Source organism: Humulus lupulus, chromosome 9 (genome assembly GCF_963169125.1).
Source record: "Humulus lupulus chromosome 9, drHumLupu1.1, whole genome shotgun sequence".
Taxonomy (NCBI): domain Eukaryota; kingdom Viridiplantae; phylum Streptophyta; class Magnoliopsida; order Rosales; family Cannabaceae; genus Humulus; species Humulus lupulus.
Genome location: NC_084801.1, coordinates 123430961 through 123458826, shown reverse-complemented (window position 1 = coordinate 123458826; position 27866 = coordinate 123430961). Strand labels below are relative to the sequence as shown.

Below are 27866 nucleotides of genomic sequence, written 5' to 3'. Positions count from 1 at the left end.
TTTATCACCCTTAACAATAAGAGCAACACTTGATGAATAATCTTTCATCCGAAATCTCTCTAAAACTTTGTTAATGTGGCTTCTTGAGATAGACCTAAGATACCCTTGTATCTATCTCAATGGATCTTAATGTCAATGAAATAAGACGCATCACCCATATCCTTCATCTCAAAGTTCTTTGAGAGAAATTTCTTCACCTCATGTAGCATGCCCTTATCATTGGTTGCATGAAGAATATCGTCTACATATAAAACAAGAAAACAAATCTTACTCCCACTGACCTTCTGGTATATACATTGATCCATGACAGTCTCTTCAAATCCAAAGGAAGCGATGTCATCATGGAATTTTAAATACCATTGGCAGGACGCTTGTTTTAAACCATAAATGGACTTTTTAAGCTTTCACACCAAATGATCACCATCACTGGAGGAGAACCCTTCTGGTTGTTTCATGTATATCTCATCCTCTAGGTTACCATTCAGGAATGTAGTTTTCACATCCATCTGCTGCAGCTCTAAATCGAAATGAGCGACTAATGTCAGGATAAATCCGAGGGAATCATTCTTAGATACTGGAGAAAAGGTCTCTGTATAGTCAATTCCTTTTTTTTGAGTGAATCCCTTAGCAACGAGTCTCGCTTTGTGTCTCTCAATGTTGCCTAATGAGTCTTTCTTTGTTCTGAAGACCCATTTACACTGAATAACCCTCACCCTATTAGGCAACTCAACAAGATCCCAGACTCCGTTGCTCTTCATAGAATTAATTTCTTCATTCATGACATTGTACCACAATTCCGATTCTTTGTTATTCATAGCTTGTGAAAACGTTTCTGGATTTTGTGGTGTTAGATTAATATGAAAGTAGGCATATGAACAATCCTATATACATGTAGGCGGAATTAATATATAGAATGAACATATACAAAAAAATCGAATATTGTATACCTCCAGCCATTGCTATTGATAACCTCGATTTAGCTTTAGATCTACAAAAGAAAAGGAAATAATTAGAACGAGTATACGGGCTTCCAAGCTCTCACTAACTCTTTTAGATGGAGTTACTGAAAGTCAGAATGAGCAGCGAGCTTGGGGACCGGTACTCTATATTTATAGAGTGAGACCTACCATCAGAGTCTCTGCCACAGATTGAGATATTTCCTCAATCAGTTGGGATATGAAAAATCGGGTAACAACAAAATCAGGTAACAAACAATGTTGACCATTAATTAGAATATTTTGTCAATAAATTAAATATTGACTTTAATATATTAAATCAATTAGTTGATTTTATATACCAAATAAATAATATTCTAACATGTGGTCCTAGTGGATCTTCTTAAGGCTACACCACCAAGCTCTTGGGGAGCGGATGGTTCTGCTTGTTATTCAACAATTATAGGCAACTCCTGAACAACTTGATCCATTTGAACTTCATCATTGACTTGTGGATCTTCAACAATTGGTTGTAGTGGTTTAACATCCATTTGGACTCTAGGGGTGTTATCAACCACAATCAATCTTTCTCTTGAGGTGGAGGATTCTGAAGGATTTTTCTCAGATGCTAAGTCTCTTCACTACTACAAAAATGAGATTTCCCAACAGTTTTTAACTGTCGTTATTGAGCAACGATGACAGTCGACTAACTGTCGTATTTGCCTATGCCGGCGTAGGGGTAGCTACGCCGACAATTATTAGGTGTCGTTGTTGCTGGCTACGCCGACAGTTATTAAGTGTCATTGTTGCTGGCTACGCCGACAGTTATTAGGTGTCGCCATTGCTAGATACGCCGACAGTTATTAGGTGTCGCCATTACTGGCTACGCCGACAATTATTAAGTGTCGTTGTTGCTGGCTATGCCGACAGTTAATAGGTGTCGCCATTGCTGGCAACGCAGACAGTTAATAGGTGTCACCATTGCTGGCAATGCCGACGAATTTTTTTTAGGACGCGCAATGCGTGCCCTTAAAAGTTATACTTTAAATTTTAAAAAAATTAATTCATATTTATTTTAAATTAAAAATTATTATTTAAATGAAACATTTGTATACAAATCTAAAAACCTATAGATTATAATAAATTTTTTTTTACAAGAAGCTAATTATATTAACAATTTAAGTGACTTCTTTTAAAAAAAAAACTATTACAATTGAAATTAATCTATATATTACATACAATGGTAGAACACAACAAAACTATATACATAAATAAAAATCTCACTGTACATAATTCTTACAAACAAGAAAGAAAATAATACCCAACAACTTGAAGAAAAATTTCTTGTTGCCTTGGTTCTCTTATATAATTGTCTTGGTTCTCTTAAATATCCAAGTAGAGTTTTAGCCTACAATACAAAATAAACACCATTAAAGTCAAACCAAAACTAAAATAAATTCCAAAACCCTTCAGAACTTCCAAGGCATAATCAATATGATATATCTGTTCTTGGGATTTTAAACAATAATCATGATTAAATTGGTATACGATAATTAGTACATCACAAGCTTAGATAAGGCCCCATGAAGTTATGGCCAATATAGTGAAACATGTAGAGACAATTGTTTTCACTCTAAATTTTAACAAAGACAGACACTGTGAAGTCACAAATCAGAGTTTGAATACAACAAACAAGACAAGCTTATATATTTTGTTTCCTTTCTTTCTTGAGTTGAAAGAGAATCAACAGAGTTCATCACCACTCACCACTGAGAAGAGAAGCTGAACAACTCCTTCACATGCATGAGTCATGCCTCACTGGTGGAAATGTAGAATGAAAATTATACAATAATATATCAGCATGAAATGAATGTAGTAGAAATATACCAAACAAACCACACATAAACCATAACACTTTTCTATCTGAAACAGCTAAGTGTAAGTCTATGCCCCACATAACTCAGAATAAGGTAAAACTATATAATAAATAATTAAATCCCACATAAATTTATATCAACTAAGTAGCTAATTCAAGTACTTTACTTTGTATGTGAGAAGATACTTCAACTTAGTCAAGCCATAGCAAAAATCAAGAGAATAGCCGAAAGTAGTTTCTGTGGTGCAATTATAAACATCAACCATACAGCTCTTCAATAATTAAAAGTAAACTTCCAAAAAAAAATTAATGTCATGTAAAATCTAACAAAACTTAATCAGCAGTGGCAAACTTGATACCTTCACCAAAATAAAACCTATTACTAGAAACAACTTTTGCCTGTGTGCCTAAATATAAATAGTATCTGACTAAAAAGAGAATCCAATAAACAACGAGAAATTAATATACATATATACACATATACAAAGACATGCACTATGTAGGTAATATGCATCGGATTCTAAGTCCATAGTACTTAGCAAAAAAAGAAAAGATAATATAGTTATAAACACTACTACAAAAACGGGATTTCCAGACAATTTTTAACTGTCGCTATTAAGAAATTTTAATTAGAATTTACTTATGTTTATCCCATGAATTAGTTATGTAATTGATTTCTATATGAATTATTGTATTTTTCTGGTCACCAATTCTGTGATTTTTCAGCTCTCTTATTGCAAATGTCTCCAATTTTGTGTTATGAATGTCGGAATGTGTTTCTATTCTGATCATAAAGCATAAAGAGTAATAAACTTTTATTAATTCACAGTTACAACTTCAGTCTTTGATGGAAATCTTGAGTGCAACAGAGCCTCACTACATCAGATGTGTGAAGCCAAACAGTGTGGCTGCGGTTGTCACTCAGTGTGGCTGGAGATGCAGAGTTGCAAGAAAAGAACTCAGAAAGCTCAAAATGGCATGTTATATATATATATATATATATAGATTTTTATATTCTTTCAACTCAATGTAATCTGGTTTCATGTTGAGTGGGGGATACTAAGTGATAATGTTTTGTCAAATTTATTTAGGCTGCCAGATAAACAGGGGCTCTTAAAGAAGCCAAGGACAAATTGGAAAAGCGTGTGGAGGAGCTTACTTGGCGTTTACAATTGACGAAGCGGTTGAGGGTAATAATTGCTTTCTATTTTTCCCTCTTCATTTTACATCATCTAATTTTCAATTTTTTCATTTATCTCATTAAAAAACTTGAAATTCAAAATATAAGAAACTTATTTTCTTCCAATAAAGAGATTCAGAGAAATCTGAGGAGGCCATTCAGGTTTATTCTGCTGAGCAAACTAAGAATGAGGAATTGACTAGGAAGCGTGAAGTTGCGGAGAAGAAAGCAAATCAGTTTGAAGATTCATTGCAGATGTTTGAAAGCTTGAAGTAGTCAAAATATATGACTACTTGAGCTCTATTTGAATATAAATGAAAGTGAAACGTTAATCTTTCATAATCTAAATCATTCATACTTTTTTTTAGGATTTAAAACGGACATCATTTCCCCTATGTTTGTAACTTAACCATCTGTCAATATTAATTCAAATAATTCAGTCAATTCAAACAAAAAAAAAAATTCTTCCTTATATCTCTCCCATCACGCAATTATATATATCACAGAACCTATTTCACTAAGACATGCAAGTTCTCAACATTCCGTTATCACCGTAACACACAATTATAATCTCAGAACCTACTTCACTATGGATGAATATTTAAGATATTCAAACTCCTTTAACATACACTTGTATAATATTAAAAAGAATAAAAGAATATACCTCTGAATATGTTTAAACAATTAGAATCCAAATTAAGACATGTAAGTTTTCAACCTTCCGTTATCACCGCAATACACAATAAAAAAAACAATTAGAATATTCCTCTGAATATACCTCTCTCTTCCTATGCATTTTAAATATACATATAATTATAAAAAATGATTGTATTCAATTTTTCTATTAGTTATTGTGAATTTTCGTATTTCGTATTTCTAGTTTTCATGTATTTATGCATTATTTCATCAAGTTCTTTGTTATGATTATTGAAATATGTACTCACTCATGTCAGTACTCAATTATTAAAAATTCATGACTCTCTCTCCCCCTGAGGATCTGATAATAATGGAGGTTTATATAAATATAATATTATCTTTTTTTTTTAATTTGATTTTCCAGCCTTTCTAATCATCAGATCCAAAATACTTGACCCCTTTGATAACTAAACTCAAGCTGTTGACTTATCAATAATCAGATCTAAACTTGGTCCAATCCATATTTTAGACACGTTTGATAAATATATTCATGTATTCTTTTTTTTTTTTTTTATATATGGAGACCCTTTTCTAAAGGTGATATTGTGATTGGTCAGTACTTCTGACCATATTTCCACCACCTTCAATATGCATGCTTTAACATATATATATGCATCGTAACAGAATTAGAGTATATGCAAGAATTGATCAACTTAATAATCTATACCCACACACATATACATTTATAAAATTCAGATCCAAATAAACAAGTGAAAAACATGTTCATTTTAGACACAAAGATAGTGGGAAAAGCTGGAGTACTTACTAGTTGCTGGAACTGTATTTGTATTCTTGGTTGTTTGTTTTCCATTAAGCTTATTTTGCATCCAGCCAAACAGCTGCATTAAAACAAATCAAGACCACCACAGTAGTTTCTTTTAATTTGTTTATTAATATCTTCTACCTATTCTTAAATATGTTCTATAATTGACATAGTAAATAATAGTTTATTTTTTCCCCTAACCAAAGTAGTTAATAGAATCATATTAATTAAAAAAAAATATACGTATGTTATATGAAAGAGACATGCTGATTAATCCTATTTACAATTACATAGTAAGGATCTAACAATTTCAGAGTGGCTAGGATAAGTAGGATTGTTATGACGTATTTCAACGTATAATCGAACTGTAAAGAAAAAGAAAAAAAACATAGTGGGAAATGTAAAAAAAAAAGAAGAAAAACATAGTGGAGAGTACAACACACATATATATATGACTTTGATATACATTCAATTAGGCATATAGTGTTGGATTAAAAACCTATTTTATGGGCACATATGTATAATGTATAATGCTATTGTTGACGCGGTTCTTCGCCAACAGGAAATTAAGAAAAGAAGAGAAAGAGGTTAGTGCTAATGTTGAACCGTAACAGATATATGATCTTGGAGAAGTGAAATGGTGACTCAAGACACGTTTTTTAAGTAGTTCGAAGGTTAAAATCCTTCTACTCCACTAGTCAGTATTATTTCTGTATACTGGATATTTGATTACAGCGTATTTCTTACAAGAGATAATCCAACCCTTATCAACTCCCAGGGTCTCCATATTTATAGGAGAAGACACCTGGGAGTTGGTAAGAAGGTCATCCCGTGACTTTCTTACCTATCGTATCAACTCTGTGACATTCATGATTAATTCCTAAACCTCACACATAAGTACGGTCAAATCAATAGGTAAGGAGATAATGGGCCGCACGGCCCAACCTAGTCGTGGGTGTCTGAATACGCACGTTCCTGCTGCGTGTCCGAGAATTCAGGGGCATATCAGACACGTGATGTCTGATATATACACGTTTACCTTGCGTGTGTTGACTTTACAAAGAGTCATAGCCTCCATATCAAGCTCGTACCACGAGCTTGATACCTAACTCGACCTTCGGCCCTCAGAGTCCGGACTCAAGTCTTGGGCAATCTTGGCGAACCCTTGGGTTACCTCGAGCTAAGGAGGTATGATCTTATGACGGTAGCTCCGGTTTTGGGGATATCCACGAGGTAACCATGATTAGGCCGCAGCTCAGCTCGCTAATCAGCCCGTGGGAAAATCAGGGCGTACATCTGCCCCCCAAGCCCCTGCTCGTGGTATACCACGTCGTATAAGGCCACAGTAGGGGCTTTTAGGCTTCCCCATGAACTCTTCACATTCCACATCTTACGCAGGTGCCTGATACGTGGAACATCGTGGTTGGTGACGATACGTCTTACGAGAACCGCATTTAATGGCCTAGCCTATGCCCAGCCGTCGTTTCGTATTCGAGTGGAGGGCCTTGGATCCCACATCAGGGCCATCCAACGGCCCTCTACACATGATCCTTCTTATATATAAAAGGGGTGGCCACCCTATGCATGGGCCACCCTTTCATTTGAAATTTCTCAGAACTTCTTTCCTTCTTCTCTCTTCATCTCAGAAGAAAAAGAAACCCTCCTTTCTGTGACTGCCATTCTCAGTGTTCGAGAAGCTCAGGCGTGAGGATTCCTTCGAATCTTTGGAGACAGCAACTCCCACGAAGCTCCAACCTAGGCGACACCTTCATTCACCTCCCAACCAAACACTGTAAGTCTCCTGACCATGCGTGTTTTGAAAATATTTTTCACTGTAGCTTAGGTAAATATTTACTGTAGCCACATGCAAGGGTTTACTGGTTTTTGTGGGTATGAAGGGTGAAAGCCTTTTAGGTTAGGGTATTTTTTGCTGTAGGAAATCGTTTAGGAGTATGGTTTACAGGATGCATTTTCTGGGGAAAATTTCTAGGTAGGAGTTTTGGAATTTTGGGTGCAAAACCGGGTAGCTTAGGGGACACGCTTCACAGGCGGTTTTGCAATCTTTGCCTACTGAAACTTTCCCCCCAAGGCAAATTCTATCCTGACCCTCCTGACACACGAATTCTGAGTAATCGGGGATCTGTTGGGAGCACAGGTGCGTGTTCATTGAACCGCGTGGTCCCACTCTCCATGGGCTGGGCTTACCTCAGCTCGTGCAAATAACATTTGATTTTTCCTCATGCTTGGGTCGCCTTTTTCTGAAATATTTTCTTTTGTTCGCTAGGCAACCAGATGGCACCGAAGAGGAACGCTCCAAAGAAGGCCGTCGGCAGCTCGGCCTCCCAGCAAGACAAAGGAAAGGCGGTGATGCCAGACTCCCCGATCCCCAACTTTGGGCCGGCAGTGGAGCAGGAGCTCGAGGTGGCTCCTGATGCGTTCTTCGAGGCGGAGAAGATCGTCTCAAAGATCACCGACCAGACGAAGATCAATAAGATGTTCCTCTCCCACAACATCGCGCTGGGGAGGACGTCAGTGATTGCCCGACCTCCCGCAGAAGGCGAGCAGAGTTACACGCCGCTTGACGAGGCATTCGCGGCCTGGAGCGGCGAGCATTTCAAGGCGGGGGCATTCCTCCCGCTGGACCTGTATTTTGCTGACTTCCTAAATTATGTGAAGTTGGCCCCATTCCAGCTGCCCCCCAACTCTTATCAGTTGTTGGCGGGGTTGAGATATCTATTTTTGAAGCACGAGTGGGAGGTCCCCACTCCAGCGGACATTTTGTACTTCTTCTGCCTCAAGGCCAGCCCGAATCAGCGGGGACGAGGCGACGGGTTTTACTACTTAACCCGATTTCCCAATACGGCTGCGGTCATCGAGCTGCCCAACGACTTCAAGGATCAATTCTTCATGTCGACGGGGTTCAGGAACTGCGAGCTCCACTACTTCAATCGTCCTCGTAAGTGTTTTTTATCCTTAGCTCGTAAGTTAAGTGTTGTTTTAGCTCCTCCCGTATCCCTTTCTGACTTAGACCAATCCTGCAGCCATCTTCCCGAGGACGGAGAAATCTGTGACCCTCGGGGCCCAATACGAGACACTGGCGAGCTTGCCCCCCAGTGAGAAAGATTACAGCGTGCTCGTAACAGACGAGACGATGGTAGCTTGCAAGCTGATTTTCCCAAATCAGACCTTGAACCTCAGGAGGCCCCGGGAGCTTCCCCCAGCTCGTGACACCAGACCCAACATCGTGGAGGAGGTCGCAGGAGATGAAGATGAGGAGGATGAGGGCGACGAAGTTCCCCTTGTGAGGAATAGGAAGCGGGCTTTGGAGGTCGCTTAGAGGACGGGCGAGGAGAGGATCCAATCCGGAGCAGCCGCGGGTCCTTCTGGCCAAGGTAACCCTTACATGTTTAGGAGTCTAGATAGGGCCACAGCAGACCCTCGGCTGGCTAGGTTCAATCCTAGGCAGCTCGTCCATCGTCACCGAAGTGATCCAGACCTGAACACAACCCTGCTCCACTGTGTCGACCGGCTCGTGCTGGACTACCAAGATAGGCGGCCTAGGGGTACCGTAGTAGTAGATAACACCCTAGCCTTTAGGTCGATCCTATTCGAGGAGTATGGGACCAACCTTCGGTCATGGACATCACTCCGGAGGGGTGCTGTAGCTCCGGGGCTTAGGCAATATGTAGAGGAATCTAGCCCTGAGTCAGCCTCGGACCCAGAACTTGCGCCAGCTCGGGAAGTAATCAACTTAGATTCTTCTTCTAGCTCGGGGGGTAGGATTCCCTTTAGTATACATATACTTGAATTTTTCTCATTACCCCTTTGTTTTTTTTTTCTGTATGATTGCCAACTCTTGTACTAACCATGTTCTCGTTTTGACAGAAGAGATGTCTCAGCCCGAGGAGAGCCTGCAAGGTGCGTTCTTTGGGGGGAACCCCCCAGCAGGGGCCGCTGGGCCAAAAATGAAGAGGCTTCGGACGTCCAAGAACGCCACCGGGACCCTCGCCAAGTCTCCTACAAAGGAGAAGGAGTAAGCCCCAGCTGCCCAGGTCGTGGGAGCGGTCCCTCCTACTGCAGGGGGAAGCAACATGCCTCCACCCCCTCCGTGAGCTCCGGCCGCCGCCCGGGATGTAGGAACGGAGCTCGGGACTTCGACGATTGTACCCTCCAAGGTACGCATCCCAGCCAATCCCCAGGACCTGGGGAAGATCCTCGAGGCCTTCCGGGGAACGGTGTATGAGTCGGCGAACTACGCCGTCAGCCATATATACAAGTTCACCGAGAAGGAGCTCCGGGCCATCGAGACAATGAGCCTAATGGGCGTGCTCGAGTCTTCACTGGGCATGGCCATGACGGTAAGCTAACTAACCTTTTTGTGGTTTTTATTATTACACTTTGCCCTATTTTTTCTCTCTTTTTTCTAAGGCAATTGTCTTTTCACCTTTGCAGAGCGCTGTTGCCCTTCACCGGAACATCGCCAGGACCAAAACTCAGCTCGAGGACTTGAGGAGCGAGCACCAGACTACCCTGCAGGCGGCTAAGGATGCCTTGGCGGCCTCGCAGGTCGAGTTGGAAAAAACCCGCTCGAAAGTCCAAGAGCTCGAGACCTCCCTCGCTACCTTGCGGACAGACCTAGATGCCGCGAAGGCTGAGGCTCAGGCCGCCCAGGCCGCCCTAGAGGCCGAGTAGACAACTTCAGAAAAGTCCCTGGAAGACCTGTTCTACCATTGTTGGGCCTACAATCCAGACGCTGACTTCTCCTTCCTGTCAGCGAGCCTTTGGGAGCGCTTGCTGGTGAAGTTCTAAGCTCGCCTTGATAAAGAAGCGCCCTCCGAGGCCGGGGAAGGCTCTGGCGCACCTGAGCAAGGCGAGACGGCGACCTCCAAGGGGCCACCTAGCGGAGCTTAGGGCGCTTCTTCTCCTGTGCCCTTCACTATTTTTTAATATTTTTTGTGTAACCTTTGCATGAGGTGCTTCCACCTCGAGACAATTTGATTCAACGTTTTTAATTGATCCTCTTTCTTGCCCTTACGCATTTTGGTTACAATTTTTTGAAAAACTTAGTTCGCGTTAATCTTTTATCCATATCTCGAGCTCTTTAGGAAGAACAATGATCAATGGATTTAAATCAACTTCTAAGTTTTATGACCCGGTTATGACCAGGAACTTAATTTGAAAACTTAGTTCGCGTTAACTTTTATCCATATCTCGAGCTCTTTAGGAAGAACAACGACCAATAGATTTAAATCAACTTCTAAGTTTTATGACCCAGTTATGACCAGGAACTTAATTTGAAAACTTAGTTCGCGTTAACTTTTATCCATATCTCAAGCTCTTTAGGAAGAACAACGATCAATGGATTTAAATCAACTTCTAAGTTTTATGACCCGGTTATGACCAGGAACTTATTTTGAAAACTTAGTTCGCGTTAACTTTTATCCATATCTCGAGCTCTTTAGGAAGAACAACGATCAATAGATTTAAATCAACTTCTAAGTTTTATGACCCGGTTATGACCAGGAACTTAATTTGAAAACTTAGTTTGCGTTAACTTTTATCCATATCTTGAGCTCTTTAGGAAGAACAACGATCAATAGATTTAAATCAACTTCTAAGTTTTATGACCCGGTTATGACCAGGAACTTATTTTGAAAACTTAGTTCGCGTTAAATTTTATCCATATCTCGAGCTCTTTAGGAAGAACAACGATCAATAGATTTAAATCAACTTCTAAGTTTTATGACCCGGTTATGACCAGGATTGGACTTAGTTAGCGTTAATCCTTATCAATATCTCGCGTTTTTTTAAGAAAAACAACGGTCAATCGATATGAATCAACTTCTAAGTCATTAAGGAGACCTGGTTATATCCAGGTACCATATGCCCCTCAAGTAACTGGGAAAGGGTCTTTCGTGGTTACTTTAGATTACACTTGCAAACATGTACAAAAGCTGATTCTCATTACTACATAAAAGATGGCCTTCCAGGCCTTACAAGTGAATCATTGATAATATTTCTTTAAGTGGATGGCATTCCAAGTCCGCGGGACCGCCCCTCCATTAAGCCGAGCTAACTTATAAGTTCCCTCCTTAATGATTTCGATGACCTGGTACGGTCCTTCCCAGTTTGGTCCCAAGACTCCATCTTTGGGATCTTTCCCGGCTAGGAAAACTCTCCTTAGGACCAAGTCGCCAACGCTAAAGCCGCGCTTTTTGACTTTAGAGTTGAAGTAGCGAGTGATTTTCTGCTGATAATGGGCAAGCTGGAGTTGCGAATCTTCTCGCCTTTCATCAACTAGGTCAAGGGAATTGCACAGTAGCTCGTGGTTGCGGTCCTAGTCGTAAGATTGGACCCTATGAGAAAGCACTTTAACCTCTACGGGGAGGACTGCCTCACTCCCAAAGGTTAGGGAAAAAGGAGTATGACCCGTAGGAGTCCGATGCGAGGTCTGGTATGCCCATAGGACCTGGGGGAGCTGTTCTGACCAGACCCCCTTTGCTTCATCTAATCTCTTCTTGAGGCTTGCCTTTAGAGTCTTGTTGACAGCTTCGACCTAGCCATTCGCCTGAGGATAGGCCACGGAGGAGAAACTTTTCACAATTCCGTACCTTTCACAAAACTCGGTGAACAGGTCGCTGTCGAACCGAGTCCCATTATTGGAGACGATCTTCTTTGGCAGGCCGAATTGACAGATAATGCTTTTAACCACGAAGTCAAGCACTTTTTTGGACGTTATCGTTGCCAAAGGCTCTGCCTTAGCCCACTTCGTAAAGTAGTCGATGGCTACCACGGCGTAACGGACCCCGCCCTTTCCAGTGGGGAGGGCGTCAACCAAGTCTATCCCGCAAACAGAAAACGGCCATGGGGACGAGATCATCTTTAGCTCAACTGGAGGAGCTCGGGCAACTGCAGCGAATCGCTGGCACTTGTCGCACTTCTTCACGTATGAGATCGAGTCTTTAGACAGAGTTGGCCAGTAATACCCTTGCCTCAGGATCTTTAAGGCCAAGCTTTGCCCCCTAGTGTGGTCTCCGCAAAAACCCTCGTGCACCTCTTGCAGAATGGCCTTTGCTTCATCTGGAAGAACACATCGTAGGAGAGGGAGGGAGTGCCCACGCCGGTATAACACCCCATCTACTATCGTATACCTGGGAGCTTGATAGAGTACTAACCGTGCACCATTACGCCCTTCAGGCAGCTTTCCCTCGACGAGATACTCAAGGATGGGGGTCATCCAGGTCGGCCTGGCGTCGATCATCTCGACCTCTGTCCCGACTTCTTCTATACTTGGTTTCTCCAAGAATTCTACTGGTACTAACCCCAAGGTCTCCGTCTCCCCAAAGGTGGCGAGCTTGGCAAGAGCATCTGCGTTAGCATTCTGCTCCCGAGGTATCTGTTCGATCGAGCCTCGCTCAAACGCGGACAGCTCAACTTTTACCTTTGCCAGATAGGCGGCCATCTTGGGTCCACGTGCGTGATACTCGCCCAGAACCTGGTTTACCACGAGCTGGGAGTCACTGAAGCACTGGACGGAGCTCGCCTTAAGCTCCTGAGCTATCCTCAGCCCCACCAGCAAAGCTTCGTATTCGGCCTCGTTGTTGGAGGCCTTGAATCCAAATCTCAGGGCCGAGTGGAATCTATGTCCCTCGGGGATATCAAAATGATTCCAGCTTCGGAGCCGTTTTCGTTGGATGAACCATCCACAAAGATCCTCCACGACGCCTGGGACGAGGTGACCTGGGGTGAGTCTTCTGCGGGATCCTCCTGGAATCCCGTGCATTCTGCCATAAAATCGGCCAGGGCCTGACTTTTTATAGCAGTTCGCGGAGTGTACAGAATCTCGAACTGACTGAGTTCGATGGCCCACTTTAACAAACGTCCCGATGCTTCAGGTTTTTGCAAGACCTGCCTTAAAGGTTGATCGGTCATGACGTGTATCGAGTGGGATTGGAAGTGCGGCCTGAGCTTTCGCGAGGCCGTGTTAAGGCAGAACGCCAATTTCTCCATCAACGGGTACCGGGATTCAGCCCTGAGAAGTCTCTTGCTGATGTAGTACACTGGTCTCTGAACTCGGTCTTCTTCTCGTACCAACACGGCACTAGCTGCATCCCCGATGACAGTGAGGTAGAGAAAAAGAGGCTCTCCTGCCTTGGGTTTGGATAATACGGGTGACTCGGCCAGATGTGCCTTCAGGTCGAGGAATGCGCTCTCGCACTCTTCTGTCCATTCGAACTTCTTGTTTCCTCGGAGCAGGTTGTAGAATGGCAAACATTTATCGGTGGATTTGGAAATAAACCGATTAAGGGCTGCCACTCTTCCTATCAGGCCTTGGACATCTTTTCGCGACCTGGGCGAGGGAAGCTCGAGAAGTGATCTGATCTTGTCGGGGTTTGCCTCGATTCCTCGGGTATTGACTATGAAGCCCAGGAACTTCCTGGATGCGACTCCAAAAGTGCACTTCTGCGGATTAAGTCTCATGCCATACTCCCGTAGTATCCTAAAACATTCTTCCAGGTCGGAAACATGGTTATCGGCAGTCTTTGACTTGACTAGCATGTCATCAACGTAAACTTCCATGTTTTTCCTGATCTGGCTTGCGAACATTCTGTTTACTAACCTTTGGTAGGTAGCTCCGACGTTCTTCAGCCTGAACGACATGACCTTGTAACAATAGACGTTAGTCGGGGTCATGAAGCTGGTGTGCTCCTGGTCTACCGGATTCATGGTGATATAATTGTAGCCTGAGTACGCGTCCATAAAGGACATGAGCTTGTGCCCCGCCGTGGCATCTACCAGCTGGTCAATCCTTGGCAGTGGAAAACAATCCTTGGGGTAGGCTTTATTCAGGTCGGAGAAGTCTATGCAGGTCCGCCATTTTCCGTTGGACTTCGGGACCAGCACGGGGTTGGCGACCCATATTGGAAATTTGGCTTCACGGATAACGCCACATTTCTTGAGCCAGGCAACCTCTTCCTTCAAGGCTTCAGCCCGAGCTGTTCCTAGGCGTCTTTGCTTCTGGGACTTGGCGGGAATGCTTTTATCCAGATGAAGTGTATGCATGATGACACTCGGGCTGATTCTCACCATGTCCTCATGGGACCAGGAAAACATGTCCAGGTTATCCCGCAGAAATTTAGTCAGCTCCGCCTTCCTCTTGCTACAGAGGTTTTTCCCGAGCTTGACCATCCGTGATAGGTTCTGCGGATCAATGTTCACTTCCTCCAGCTCCTCAATCGCTTGGAGCTCGGATTTGTCCTCGCCTATTCGGGGGTCAATGTTCTCACTTAAGATGACATTTTCCCCTTCGGCGCTTTGAGGTTTTTCAATCTCAGGATTAGCTAAGGGTTCCTGAGATTCCTCTCCACCACCTTGAGTGGCCATTGCCAGCTGCCCGGGTTTAGATTTTCCCTTCATAGAAATGCTGTAGCATTCCCTGGCAGCGATCTGATCGCCATGAACAGTGCATATTCCCGTGGAAGTAGGGAATTTCATCGCGAGGTGGCGAATGGAAGTGACGGCCTCAAACGTCATGAGCGTAGGTTGCCCCAAGATCGCGTTGTATGCAGCGGAGTAGTCGATGACCATGAATTCGAGGAGCTTGGAGACTGTCTGAGATCCTTCTCCTAGGGTGATCACCAGCTCGATCATCCCTATTGCTGCTAATCCCTCTCCCGAAAAACCATACAGCATCATGGAGGCCGCCTTCAACTCAGCAATGGTTAAACCCATCTTTTCTAACGTGGATCGGAACGGGAGGTTCACCGAGCTCCCGTTGTCGATCAGCACCCTCCTCACTCTCCGGTTGGCGAGCTGAACTGCCACGACCAAAGGGTCATTGTGAGGGAATTGGACATGGCCCGCATCTTCCTCCGTAAAAATGATCGGTTGTCTCTCCAACCGCTGCTGCTTTGACTAGCGCTGCTCTGGGACGAACTCTACTCCGTTATGAGCCTTTAGTTCGTTCACGTATCTCTTCTGGGCACCCCTGCTTGTGCCGGCCATGTGCGGACCTCCAGAGATGGTGGATATCTCTCCTCCAACCATGGGAGGAGGGACGTCCTGATCTATCCGAGACCCGGGCTGACTGGCCGGGACTTCTGGAGCAGGTCGACTTGTTGGAACCCTGTTCCGCGCGTATTGAGCCAAGGGACCGGCTCGGATGAGAGTCTCGATCTCATCTTTTAAATGCCTACAATCGTCAGTATTGTGGCCAACATCGTTATGAAAACGGCAAAACTTGGAGGTGTCTCTCTTCCCCTTATGGTGCTTTAATGGTTCCGGCCTCTTCCAGGGGACTCGAGTAGAGTTGGCTAGGAAGATGTTCTCCCTAGACTGGGTGAGCTCTGTATAAGTCGCGAAGACGGGCTTGAATTCGTCTATGGACTTATTCTTCTTTTGGCCGTGCTGACCGTTTTCTCCATTCCCCTTTCTCTTGCCTCCACTGGGCTGGTTGTTCTGTGAGACGTTTTGGGTCGCTACAACGACCTCCGTCCCCACTCCAGCGGTCTGTTCGGGGACCTGGCTGGTTCCCGCAGCTGAGGCTTCGGCTTCCTCCAAGTTTATCCATTCTTGGGCCCTGTTAAGGAATTCGCTAACTGAGCTGACTCCCTTCCTTTGTATATCCTTCCAGAGATCTCCTCCGACGAGGATTCCAGTTCTCATGGCCATGAGCTTGGAACTATCATCCGCATCTCTGGCTTGAGCAGCGACGTTCACAAATCTGCTCAGGTAGGTCTTCAGAGTCTCACCGGGCTGCTGCCTCACGTTAGCCAGGGAGTCGGCCTGAACACGGGCGGCCTGGGAGGCTCGGAATGCCCTTTTGAAATCTGTCGAGAAAGTATTCCAGGAGCTGATTGACTGTCTTTTACTTTGCTTGAACCACTGCCTGGCAGGTCCAGTCAGTGTGGAAGGGAAGATTAAACATCTCAGCTTAGGGCCAATGTTGTGGGCCATCATTAGGGTGTTGAACATCCCTAGATGGTCCGATGGGTCTCCGTCCCCATTGAACTTTGACAAGTGCGGCATACGGAAACCAGATGGGTACGCCGTTGCTGCTATACTGGGGGCGAAGAGTTCCATCTCGTCCCCTGAATCATATTCATCTTTTTCTTTTTCTGACAGGAGCTTCCTCATCAGCTCCTCCATCTGAGCCAGGCGCTCGAGGGTTTGGTCCTGATGTCCTTGGTTATTCCGGGGCTGTTCAACAGCTCCGGGTCCATTGTACATATTTGTTGGGTTATTGCCCCTCCTATCTTGAGATAGGTTATTTGGGACATTCCCTCCGTTACGTACTTCGGACAGGGCCCCCCTGAGCGAGCGTGGCCATCTCCTCCTGCTGGTTCCCCCTATGAGAGTTAAGGAGATCTCGCAGGTCGCCCCCCTGGGTGGTTTGATGACTTTGTGCCGAACTCAAACGCTGACGCAGGTCTCCCTCAGAGAGATCACTCCGGCGACTGCCGGTCCAGTGGCTCCTGCTAGATAGGCTTGGAGTCCGCCCTTGGTGGTGAGGATTTGGGCTTTCCCTTGGCGCCCTGCTACGCCGGGAAGGTCCAGCTGATGGCGGGTTTCTCCTACTACTCCCATAGGCTGGGATATCTCGGACGGGTCGAGGAGGAGATGGATATCTGATTGGAGACGGAGGATGCCTGACTGGAGAAGCGATCCTAGTTCCGTCAGGACAGATCAAATTTGGTGAGGGCCTTTCGACCTTGCCAACCTGCTGGTCCCGCGCCTGGCGATCTGGACGAGGCGCAGGACGGTTGTTGGGGACGGGCTAATGCTGCGAGCCCTCCCCGGATCTCCTTCGGGAATTACCTCGAGCTCCTCTGGGCGCTCTCGAGGATGGTTGGGAGCTAGGTGTCGACGTCCTGACTGAACGACTATATTGCTGTAGCCTGGCTCCAGGCACTTCTTCGAAGCTTGCCTTTTGATGGTGTGAGGAGGGAGTGGAGTTGGATGTCAGAAGTCTGTCTAAGCGGCTATGCCTGGACCGGTTACCCCGGCGAGACTTAGGAGCCTCGCCTTGCCTCTCTCCAACGTTAGCATCGGTTGTGAGAGGGGGTAGTCGGGCCAGCACATCCTTGATCTACTGGCTAGCTATTGCTAGCTGACTCCTTAGCTGAGCGTTCTCCATCTCCACCGCCGTGTAATAACACGGGTTTGGATTAGGTGGCCGGGGGGCCGAACTTCCGGTGTCATCTTGGCCCACCGGCTGCTTTCCTGGCTGCTGCTGGGTCTCAGGAACTTGTTCACCAGGGGTGGCAGTATGATGAGCCTCCTGCCCATCATGCTGCTCTGTCTCGTTACCGTGCCTGGATTGAGTAGTCACCATAGTTGGATGTTTGCGACAACACTAACCAAACTTACTCTCAATGAAAGCACCAAACTGTTGACGCGGTTCTTCGCCAACAGGAAATTAAGAAAAGAAGAGAAAGTGGTTAGTGCTAATGTTGAACAGTAACAGATATATGATCTTGGAGAAGCAAAATGGTGACTCAAGACACGTTTTTTAAGTGGTTCGAAGGTTAAAATCCTTCTACTCCACTAGTCAGTATTATTGCTGTATACTGGATATTTGATTACAGGGTATTTCTTACAAGAGATAATCCAACCCTTATCAACTCCCAAGGTCTCCATATTTATAGGAGAAGGCACCTGGGAGTTGGTAAGAAGGTCATCCCGTGACCTTCTTACCTATCGTATCAACTCTGTGACATTCATGATTAATTCCTAAACCTGACACATAAGTATGGTCAAATCAATAGGTAAGGAGATAATGGGCCGCACGGCCCAACCCAGTCATGGGTGTCTGAATACGCACGTTCCTGCTGCGTGTCCGAGAAGTCAGGGGCATATTAGACACGTGATGTCTGATATATACACGTTTACCTTGCGTGTGTTGACTATACAAAGAGTCATAGCCTCCATATCAAGCTCGTACCACGAGCTTGATACCTAACTCGACCTTCGGCCCTCAGAGTCCGGACTCAAGTCTTGGGCAATCTTGGCGAACCCTTGGGTTACCTCGAGCTAAGGAGGTATGATCTTATGACGGTAGCTCCAGTTTTGGGGATATCCACGAGGTAACCATGATTAGGCCGCAGCTCAGCTCGCTAATCAACCCGTGGGAAAATCAGGGCGTACAACTATTATAAAGTGTGATATAAAATTAAGTGACCAATTATGTTATAAATATCATAGGGTATTAAAGTGTCATGGATTTAATGTGTAGAAACAGGAAAGTGCATTTTTAATTTTATAATGGGCAAAATTGGAAATCACTAATTATAAATTAGGGTTGCGGTCCCCTATATATATGTATTATTCTATTCTGTCTGTCATCCCATTAACAGAAAAGAAAAGAGAGACTCTTCTCTCATAGAGATACATATTATATAGGAAGATCTAAACCCTCTGTGCAATCTCCAACAATGGCCTCAGGTTAGTGCTTCCGCTCTTGTGTTAATCTTCTTCTTTAATTTAGCAAAGGATCTATAGAATTATGATTTAGGATTTCTCATATATGCATTTATAATGACATGATTTTGGATTATGTGTTGGAGATTATTGTTTGTTCATGTTATTTGATTGTATTAGAAATTCTAACAAGTGGTACCAGAGCCACCTTTGCTGAATTTATTGAAAATTTGATGATTTTGTTCATATAAATTTGGGGCTTTTATAAAATTAGGGTTTTGATTATCAGATAATATTGTTGTTTTGTTATTCTTGATCATATTTATGTACATATTTTTATGTTTGGATATAATATGCACATATAAATTAATTGAATACGTTTGTGCTGTTATAACCATTAAAAATTCTGATAGTATATTGTAAATAGGCTTCAATTTTAAGTATCAGGTTTCATTATTTTGTGACTATATATATATATAATTGTTTAATAGATGATTATTTCTATTCTCTCATCACGTTGGCTTCGTGGATATATATATTCATCTCATATAAAGTTTTTTTTTAATGAGATTATATATAAATCATTGTTTAATATATATATATATATATATATATAAATTATTGTTTGTGTGGGCTGAGGCTATTGTTTTCCTGAGCTTGCAAGCATCAAGTATTTGTTCCTCCACGAGAGATGGAGTTGAGTCATTCCTCAATGAAGTCGGTTGAGGACAGACTGAAAGTATTGAATTTTTTGTTTTATTATTATTATTATAAATGAAACTATTATATATATATATATATTAATAATTAAATTCAAATTTGGTTTTGGTTTTAGATTTTATAAAAAATATCTAATATTTTAAATTAACTAATTGAAACAAAATATCACCAAAGTGATCTCTTTTGTGTAGATTAATTAAATTAAAATATTAAGATAATTGTGTGTATGTAATTCATGCATTTATTAACTGGCCCAAAGGTAAGTTAATATTTGGCCAAATTTCATGCAAACATGTGGTAATAAATGTGTGACAATTATAAGGTATTTTGTGTGAGCAATATGTTAGTCCAAAGATTGACTTATTATTTGACATAATTTATTGTCAATGTTTGATTGCTACAACAAGAGTATCGCTTACAGTTAATATTATTGTCCAAATAATTAATATTAATGTTGTGCTTGGTATCTTGAGATGGGATTAACCAAAATTTTAATTTATTGTTTGATTATGCATATTGATGTGAGCTTGTTTTGTTTGTTTTGTTCTATATTCAGCTAGTTCATTTTCTATTGCCTCAATATATGATAATATTAATTCTATTCCTATGCTTAATGGGACCAATTTCAAGGATTGGAAAAGAAACTTACTTATAGTTGTGGGATGTATGGATTTAGACCATGCATTAAGGGATGAACAACCTGCACCTCTCACTAAGGAAAGCACCCGTGATGAGAAAACAGATTTTGAGAGGTGGGATCATTCAAATCGCATGAGTTTAATGATTATGAAACACAGCATTCCAGAAGCCTTTTGGGGCACAGAATCCGAAGGGATTAATAAGGGCAAGAATTTCCTTGAACAAATTGAGGAACGTTTTGCTAAAAACGATAAGGTTGAAATGACAACACTTCTAGGTTCTTTGATGACCATGAAGTATAAGGGTCAAGGAAATGTAAGGGAGTACATTATGGAAATGCATCATATTGTCTCAAGACTTAAGACACTTAAGATCGAGCTTTCTGATGATGTGCTTGTGCTTATGGTTTTGTTAACGCTTCCTGCACAGTTTAACCAATTTAAAATTAGTTATAACTGCCAAAAGGAGAAATGGACTCTCAATGAACTCATTTCTCACTGTGTGCAAGAGGAAGAAAGGTTAAAAAAGGACAAAACTAAAAGTGCTCACTTGGCCACTGCCTCTAAGGATAAGGGCAAGAAAAGGAAATATGAGAATGAAGCTGCTAAGAGTCCAGCCCAAAAGAAACAACAGAAGGATTCAGAAGGTTGTTACTTTTGCAACAAGCCTGGACATGTGAAGAAAGATTGTGCCAAGTATCACGCATGGCGTGCAAAGAAAGGTATGATTCTTACTTTGGTCTATTATGAGGTTAATTTAGCTTCAGTACCTAGGAACACTTGGTGGATAGATTCTGGTGCTACTACTCACATAAGTGTTTCTATGCAGGGTTGCCTGAGCTACCGAAAGCCAAGTGATGGTGAAAGACACATCTTCGTGGGCGATAGAAAATCGATGGAAGTAGAAGCAATTGGGCATTTTAGGTTGTTGTTAGGAACTGGTTTTTATTTGGATTTGAAAGACACTTTTGTTGTACCGTCTTTTAGACGGAATTTAATTTTTGTTTCTTTGTTGGACAAATTTGGATATTCTTGTTCTTTTGGAAACAATCAGTTTAATTTGTCTTTAAATTCAAATGTTGTTGGAACTGGTTACTTGAATGCTTATGACAACCTTTATTTGCTAGAAACAATTGCATCCTATAATGAAACCTTGCATGTGGAATCACGTGGTACTAAACGCAAATTAAATAAGGACAATTCAGCGTCATTATGGCATAAGCGCTTAGGTCATATCTCAAAAGGTAGAGTTGAGCACCTTGTGTCTGATGGAATTTTAGAATCTCTTGACTTCACAGACTTTAATGTTTGTGTCGATTGTATCAAGGGAAAACAGACCAAAACTAAGAGATTAGGTGCCAACAGATCTTCAGATGTCTTAGAATTGATTCATACAGATATTTGTGGCCCATTCCCTACAACATCATGGAATGGTCGACAATATTTCATATCATTCATAGACGATTACTCACGTTATGGGTACCTATATCTCATTCATGAAAAGTCTTAGTCTCTGGATGTGTTCAAAGCTTATAAAGCTAAAGTTGAGAATCAACTCAACAAAAGGATTAAAAATGTCAGATCTGATCGTGGTGGTGAGTACTACGGTAGATATGATGGCTCAGGCGAACAACGTCCAGGATCGTTTGCTAAATTCCTAGAGGAATGCGGTATTGTCCCACAGTACACCATGCCAGAATCACCTAGCATGAATGGTGTTGCTGAAAGACGCAATAGGACTCTTAAAGATATGGTAAGAAGTATGATTGCTCATTCTACCTTACCTGAGTCCCTCTGGGGAGAAGCATTAAAGACAACAACTTACATTCTTAATAGAGTACCAACTAAAGCAATTGCAAAAACACCTTATGAGCTTTGGACAGGTCGAAAGCCTAGTCTAAAAAACTTTCACATTTGGGGATGTCTAGCTGAGGCAAGGCCTTATAAGCCACATGAACAAAAATTGGACTCCAAAACAGTGAGCAGCTACTTTATTGGTTATTCTGAGCGATCTAGGGGCTATAAGTTTTATGATCCCACAATTAAAAATATTTTTGAGACGGGAACTGCAACATTTTTTGAGGATGTTGAGTTTTGGGGGAGAAATAAGGTTAGAGACATTGCTTTTGAGGAGGAATTGAGTTCAAACTCAGTTCCTACTATCATTTTTGACAATGTTCATGCTTCTACACCTGTCATTGTTCAAGAAATGAATCCAGAACCTCAACAAGACAATGTTGAACAAACCTCAAATCAAGATGAGGTAATTGTTCCAGAAGAACAAACTCAACAACCTCAAGAACCAGAGCCATTAAGAAGGTCCACAAGAGAAAGAAGAAATGCCATTTCAAATGATTATGTTGTATTTCTTCAAGAACATGAGGATGACAATGGAATGATGGAAGATGATCCAATCAATTTTCATCAGGCCATTAAAAGTTCTAACTCTCAAAAGTGGATTGATGCCATGAAAGAAGAGTATAAGTCTATGCATGACAATAAAGTTTGGGAACTTGTCCCATTACCAGACGGTGCAAAACCAATTGGTTGTAAATGGATATTTAAAACCAAGAGGGATGCAAATGGTAATGTGGAGAGGTATAAAGCGCGTCTTGTAGCTAAAGGCTATACTCAGAAAGAAGGCATTGATTATACAGAGACTTTCTCTCCAGTTTCATCGAAAGACTCTTTTAGAATAATAATGGCACTTGTTGCTCACCTTGATCTTGAACTACATCAGATGGATGTTAAAACCGCGTTTCTCAATGGAGACATTGACGAGACAATTTATATGGTGCAGCCAGAAAACTTTGTGTCGGGAGACCCGAAGAATATGGTTTGCAAATTGACAAAATCCATCTATGGACTCAAGCAAGCTTCTCGTCAATGGTATCACAAATTTCATCAAGTAATTATCTCATTCAGTTTTGAGATGAATGTTGTTGATGATTGTGTATATCATAAGTTCAGTGGGAGTAAGTATATATTCTTGGTTCTATATGTCGATGACATATTGCTTGCCTCTAATGATATAGGCTTATTGCACGAAACCAAGAGATTTCTATCTAAGCATTTTGAGATGAAAGATCTTAGGGACGCCTCTTTTGTATTAGGAATTCAGATACATCGAGATCGTTCTCGAGGTATTCTTGGATTATCACAAAAGAGCTATATCGATAAAGTACTCAAAAGATTTGGCATGCAAGATTGTAGACCAGGTGATACCCCTGTTGCTAAAGGAGACAAATTTAGTCTCAGTCAGTGCCCTAAAAGTAACCTTGAAATTCAAGAAATGCAAAAGATTCCCTATGCATCAGCTGTTGGGAGTTTGATGTATGCTCAAGTTTGTACGCGTCCGGATATTGCGTACATTGTTGGAATGTTAGGCAGATATTTAAGCAACCCTGGTATGGACCATTGGATAGCAGCCAAGAGGGTTATGATGTATCTTCAGAGAACAAAAGGTTACATGCTCACATATAAGAAATCAGATCGTTTGGAGGTCGTAGGGTATTCTGATTCTGATTTCCCTGGGTGCCAAGAAAGCAGAAAGTCTACATCAGGCTATATTTACATGTTAGCTGGAGGAGCTATTTCTTGGAAAAGTGCCAAACAGACACTTGTAGCTTCTTCCACTATGGCAGCAGAATTTGTAGCATGCTATGAGGCATCGAATCATGGAATATGGCTGCGAAACTTTGTCACTGGGCTGCGCATTTTGGAGAATGTAGAAAGACCACTCAAGTTATTTTGTGACAATAATTCAGCAGTATTGTAATCCAACAACAACAGAAGCTCATCCAAGTCAAAGCATATTGACATAAAGTTCCTAGTTGTGAAAGAAAGAGTGCAGAGTGGACAAATATCCATAGAGCACATTGAGACACACTCCATGATAGCGGATCCAATCACAAAGGGATTATCACCCAAGGTCTTTCATGAGCACATTGCTCATATGGGCGTGGTATTTGTAATGCCCCAAATTTCCTAATAAGGTTTAGGACCTTGATTAGGAGGCCGGGAGGGCCATAATTGATTTATTATGGTATTTAATGATTATATGCATGTTTACGTGAATTATATTATTATATGATGGTGGATGCATGCATATGGGTTCATATTTTAATTATGAGGGCATTTTGGTAATTTGGCCGCTGTGGGCGTAATTGTGTATTTTGGGTGCATGGTTGTGATTAATTAATATAGCCACATTATAAGGTGGATTGGTTCAAGATATTCGGCATGAGACGATCATGAGATGTAAGTGTTCGGTCTAGTCATAACGGGTTTAAGTTCGGGGCTCGGGGTGAGTCTCGGAGTCATTTTGATGACTAGAGCATTACCGAGAATTAAAGGGTAATGGGAAATGATTTATTGGTATTTGGGAATATTGAGAATAGCGGGAATTGGAGAGCATTAATTATAATTAACGAGATAGGCAGGAAAGGACGGTTTTACCCTCGGAAGCCTTTAGAGGGATTTATTTGGCTTAAGGGCATTATGGTCTTTTGATCTTAGGGATTTATATCAGCCTTTGAGTGTTTAGAAGACTGTGGAAAATAGAACAAAACAGAGCCCATCCTCATCTCTTCCTTTCTCTCGCGTACAAGTTCTCCTTCATTCCTTTCTTTGAATTTTGAGAGCCCATATTGAGGAAGCAAGCTAGGGAGTCAAAGCTTGGGGAGTATAGTTTGAGTTCAGCCATTGGGAAGGATTCAAATCAAGCTTGAGGTAAGTTTCAGCCATGAATTTTATGGTGTGCTTTGCTTTTTAGCTTTAGTTTTCAACTTGGGAATCTATTGTAGAAAGTTTGGATTAATAGAAGTTTGGTTGATGTTTATGTTAGGTTTTGATGAGGGTGAGTTGTAGATCATGTTTGGTGGTTGAATTGGGTGTTAGGTTGAGGTTTGGGATAGGTTTGAAAGGCTTGGTTCCAAGGGAAAACGCAGGGGAGGCGTGTTGGTGCGAACTGAGTTTTTGGCTGAACAGGGTATTGAGCCGCGGCATGGCTGTGGTGCACCGCGGCTCAAGGCGTCAGGCAGAGGGGGTTGTCTCTGTCTGGGGTCGCGCCGCGGTCCTTAGTGACATTTTGGGCAGAATGGTGTTTTTAGCTTGGGGATTCAAGCCTTAGGCCTCGGGGTTGAACCTAGTACCCGGTTAAGTGGGGATTGATGTCCCGGAGGCTAGATATTGGATTGGGAACTTATGTTGATCATTTTTATTGATGGTATCTTATATTTGGTTATGACTAGGTGACCGTTAAAGGACTAAAAGTTGATCGTTCTCAAGGGTCGTTCTTTAAATCATTCTAACTTGAATCCGAGGTAAGAAAACTGCACCCTGTGTTTATGTGACATGCGTGGTTACTCTTGATGCATGTTGGTTGATTATTAAATGTGACATGTGTGGCTGCTATTGATGCATGTTGGATTGTTAAGTATGATGCATGTGATGCACGAGAAACATGTGATTAGGACATGCTATGTATACTAGGTATGATGTCGTTCAGAGCTTGAGCCTCTGTGTTGTGCATGGACCTAATTGTACTGGTACCTGTTAAGTAAGCATGCTGAATGCCTTGTTTATGGATATTGGACATGTGATATATGTTTGGTGGCATGGCTTACCTGTGTATGGCGTTGGTTTATTAGTCAGAATCGGCAATGGTGTTAGGTCCGTCTGTGAAGTTGTGACTTATTAGTTAAGTTCACCACGCGCTGAGCAATGGTCGTGTTTCACCGACCCAAGAGTCAGAAGTGGCAGTGCATTGTGAACGCCGGGCCAAATGAAGATTAGATCTAATCGAGGTTGGCATTGAATGACCCATATAGGGTATTAATGCTGGACCGACCGGAAGGTTAATTAGAACTATAAGCGCTTGCCTGGTCTAAGACCAGATGTTCATAGCCAAGGTATATGACCCCGGTGACTGTTTGTCACATGGCTGAGGGACGCTGTCCTTAGTTATGACTCTAGAGTCGGGAGGATGGTTATGTTGATGACCAATCACCATGCACCTATCCTAATCAAACTTATGAAAGAACCACTTATCAGTTAAGCCCTGGTGACCCTATCGTTACATGGCTAGAGGGAGCTGTACCCACTTCTGTGAATTTTGGCTATTGTCACCTATCTGCTTTCGACCGTTGGTCCTGAATGGATATTATGATTATTGTTGATATTATATCACGCTTTATTGGGTTTTCTTGCTGGGCTTCAGCTCACGGGTGCTATGTGGTGCAGGTAAAGGCAAGAAGAAGTTGGACCATCCTTGAGTTGGAGAGCTTAGGTGATGATGTGTACATATGCAGCTTCTCGTCCTCCACGGCCGAGGTTTAAAGTGGAACTAGGGTTAAACCCTGTTTTGCCGCTTAGAACGACCTGTTGTAAATATTTTCTGTAATAGACTCTAAAATTATATTTTCGGGATTCCAGTGTATATATTAAATGTTCTAGTGAAACGTTACATCTTAACCAAAATATTTAATCCCTAAACCGCTAATCATACTTAGTTACACATTTTTGGCCAAATGACTCGATTAGCGAGTTTAGCACTGTTTACAAGGCACACCGTAACGGTCCCTGGAGTTGGGGCGTTACAACTTGGTATCAGAGCGAGCCAAGGTTTATGGTTCCTGAAGACAAGCTGGGCATGTACACTTATCACTGAAGATAGCTTCACTCAAGGAATGGTAACTATTTCTGTAGCTATGTGCATAGCTGTTTAAATAAAATGTGAATGCTTTACCTACACATTGCATTAGGGAGCATGAGATTCTGATAGAGCCTGGCTCTTGACTATATGATTATATGCTCCATGGAAATGTTTATGAACATGATCATTTGATTACCTGCTCCATGAATATATATATATATAATTGTGATATTTGCATGCTGGAGTTGAGGCATGGCGTGAATGTTGGAAGAGCAGGGATTATGAGTAATGTATGAATGCCATGGGCATGTTTGTAGCACTGCAAGTGGTTTATGATTGTGGTGTGGTAAGATTTATCCTGTGGGGGAAAGCCCTTGATATGGTTATGGTGATTAATGGGTCAAGTTATTGATTGCAGATTGAATCAGCAGGTTTATCTTCAAGGCAGAATATGAGGCTTGGTGATAGTTATACAGGGGCTGGGAGTTACAGCTAGGGTATTAGTTCTTCGTCTGCATCTCTGAATGTTCAGCAGACGCTTATAGATTTGCAATTAAGATTGCAGAGGCAGGAGGAAGAGATCAGGTATTTGAAGCAACAACGGAGTCTGTTGGGTAGTACCCCTTCCTTTCCCATGCCAGGGGTGGCATCAGTTTTAGCACAACCTAGGGTTGAGAATGGATGGGAATTCCTCTGTGAAAGATTCCTAAAGTATTATCCTCCAGTCTTTGAGGGAGGCCTAGATCCATTCAGAGTTGAGCAATGGATGGGCATGATCAGCTCCATTCTTGATAGTATGGGACTGGTGGGTTACGATAGGATGATCTGTGCTACATGTGTACTGCGGGATGATGCCCGGACATGGTGGGAGGTAGTATCCCATACACGAGACATAGCTGTGATGGACAGGAAAGAATTTAGGCAGCTGTTTAATGAGAGGTATTATTGTGATGCAGCTAAGACCGCTAAGGTGAATGAGTTTCT

The 27866-nt window shown here is 42.3% G+C and overlaps 1 protein-coding gene across 1 annotated transcript in view; it reads right to left on the bottom strand.

Annotated features, from left to right (window-relative positions):
* Positions 1-2245: 2245 nt before the first annotated feature.
* The window catches only part of LOC133801406 (MLO-like protein 15), a 32412-nt gene continuing 6791 nt past the window's right edge, over positions 2246-27866 (bottom strand). Inside the window, exons 2-3 of the mRNA XM_062239608.1 lie at positions 5454-5526; positions 2246-2753 (exon numbers count right to left, since the gene is read on the bottom strand). Coding sequence (XP_062095592.1) covers positions 2731-2753; positions 5454-5526 — 96 coding nt within the window. The 3' untranslated portion in view covers positions 2246-2730. The remainder of the gene's footprint in view (positions 2754-5453; positions 5527-27866) is intronic.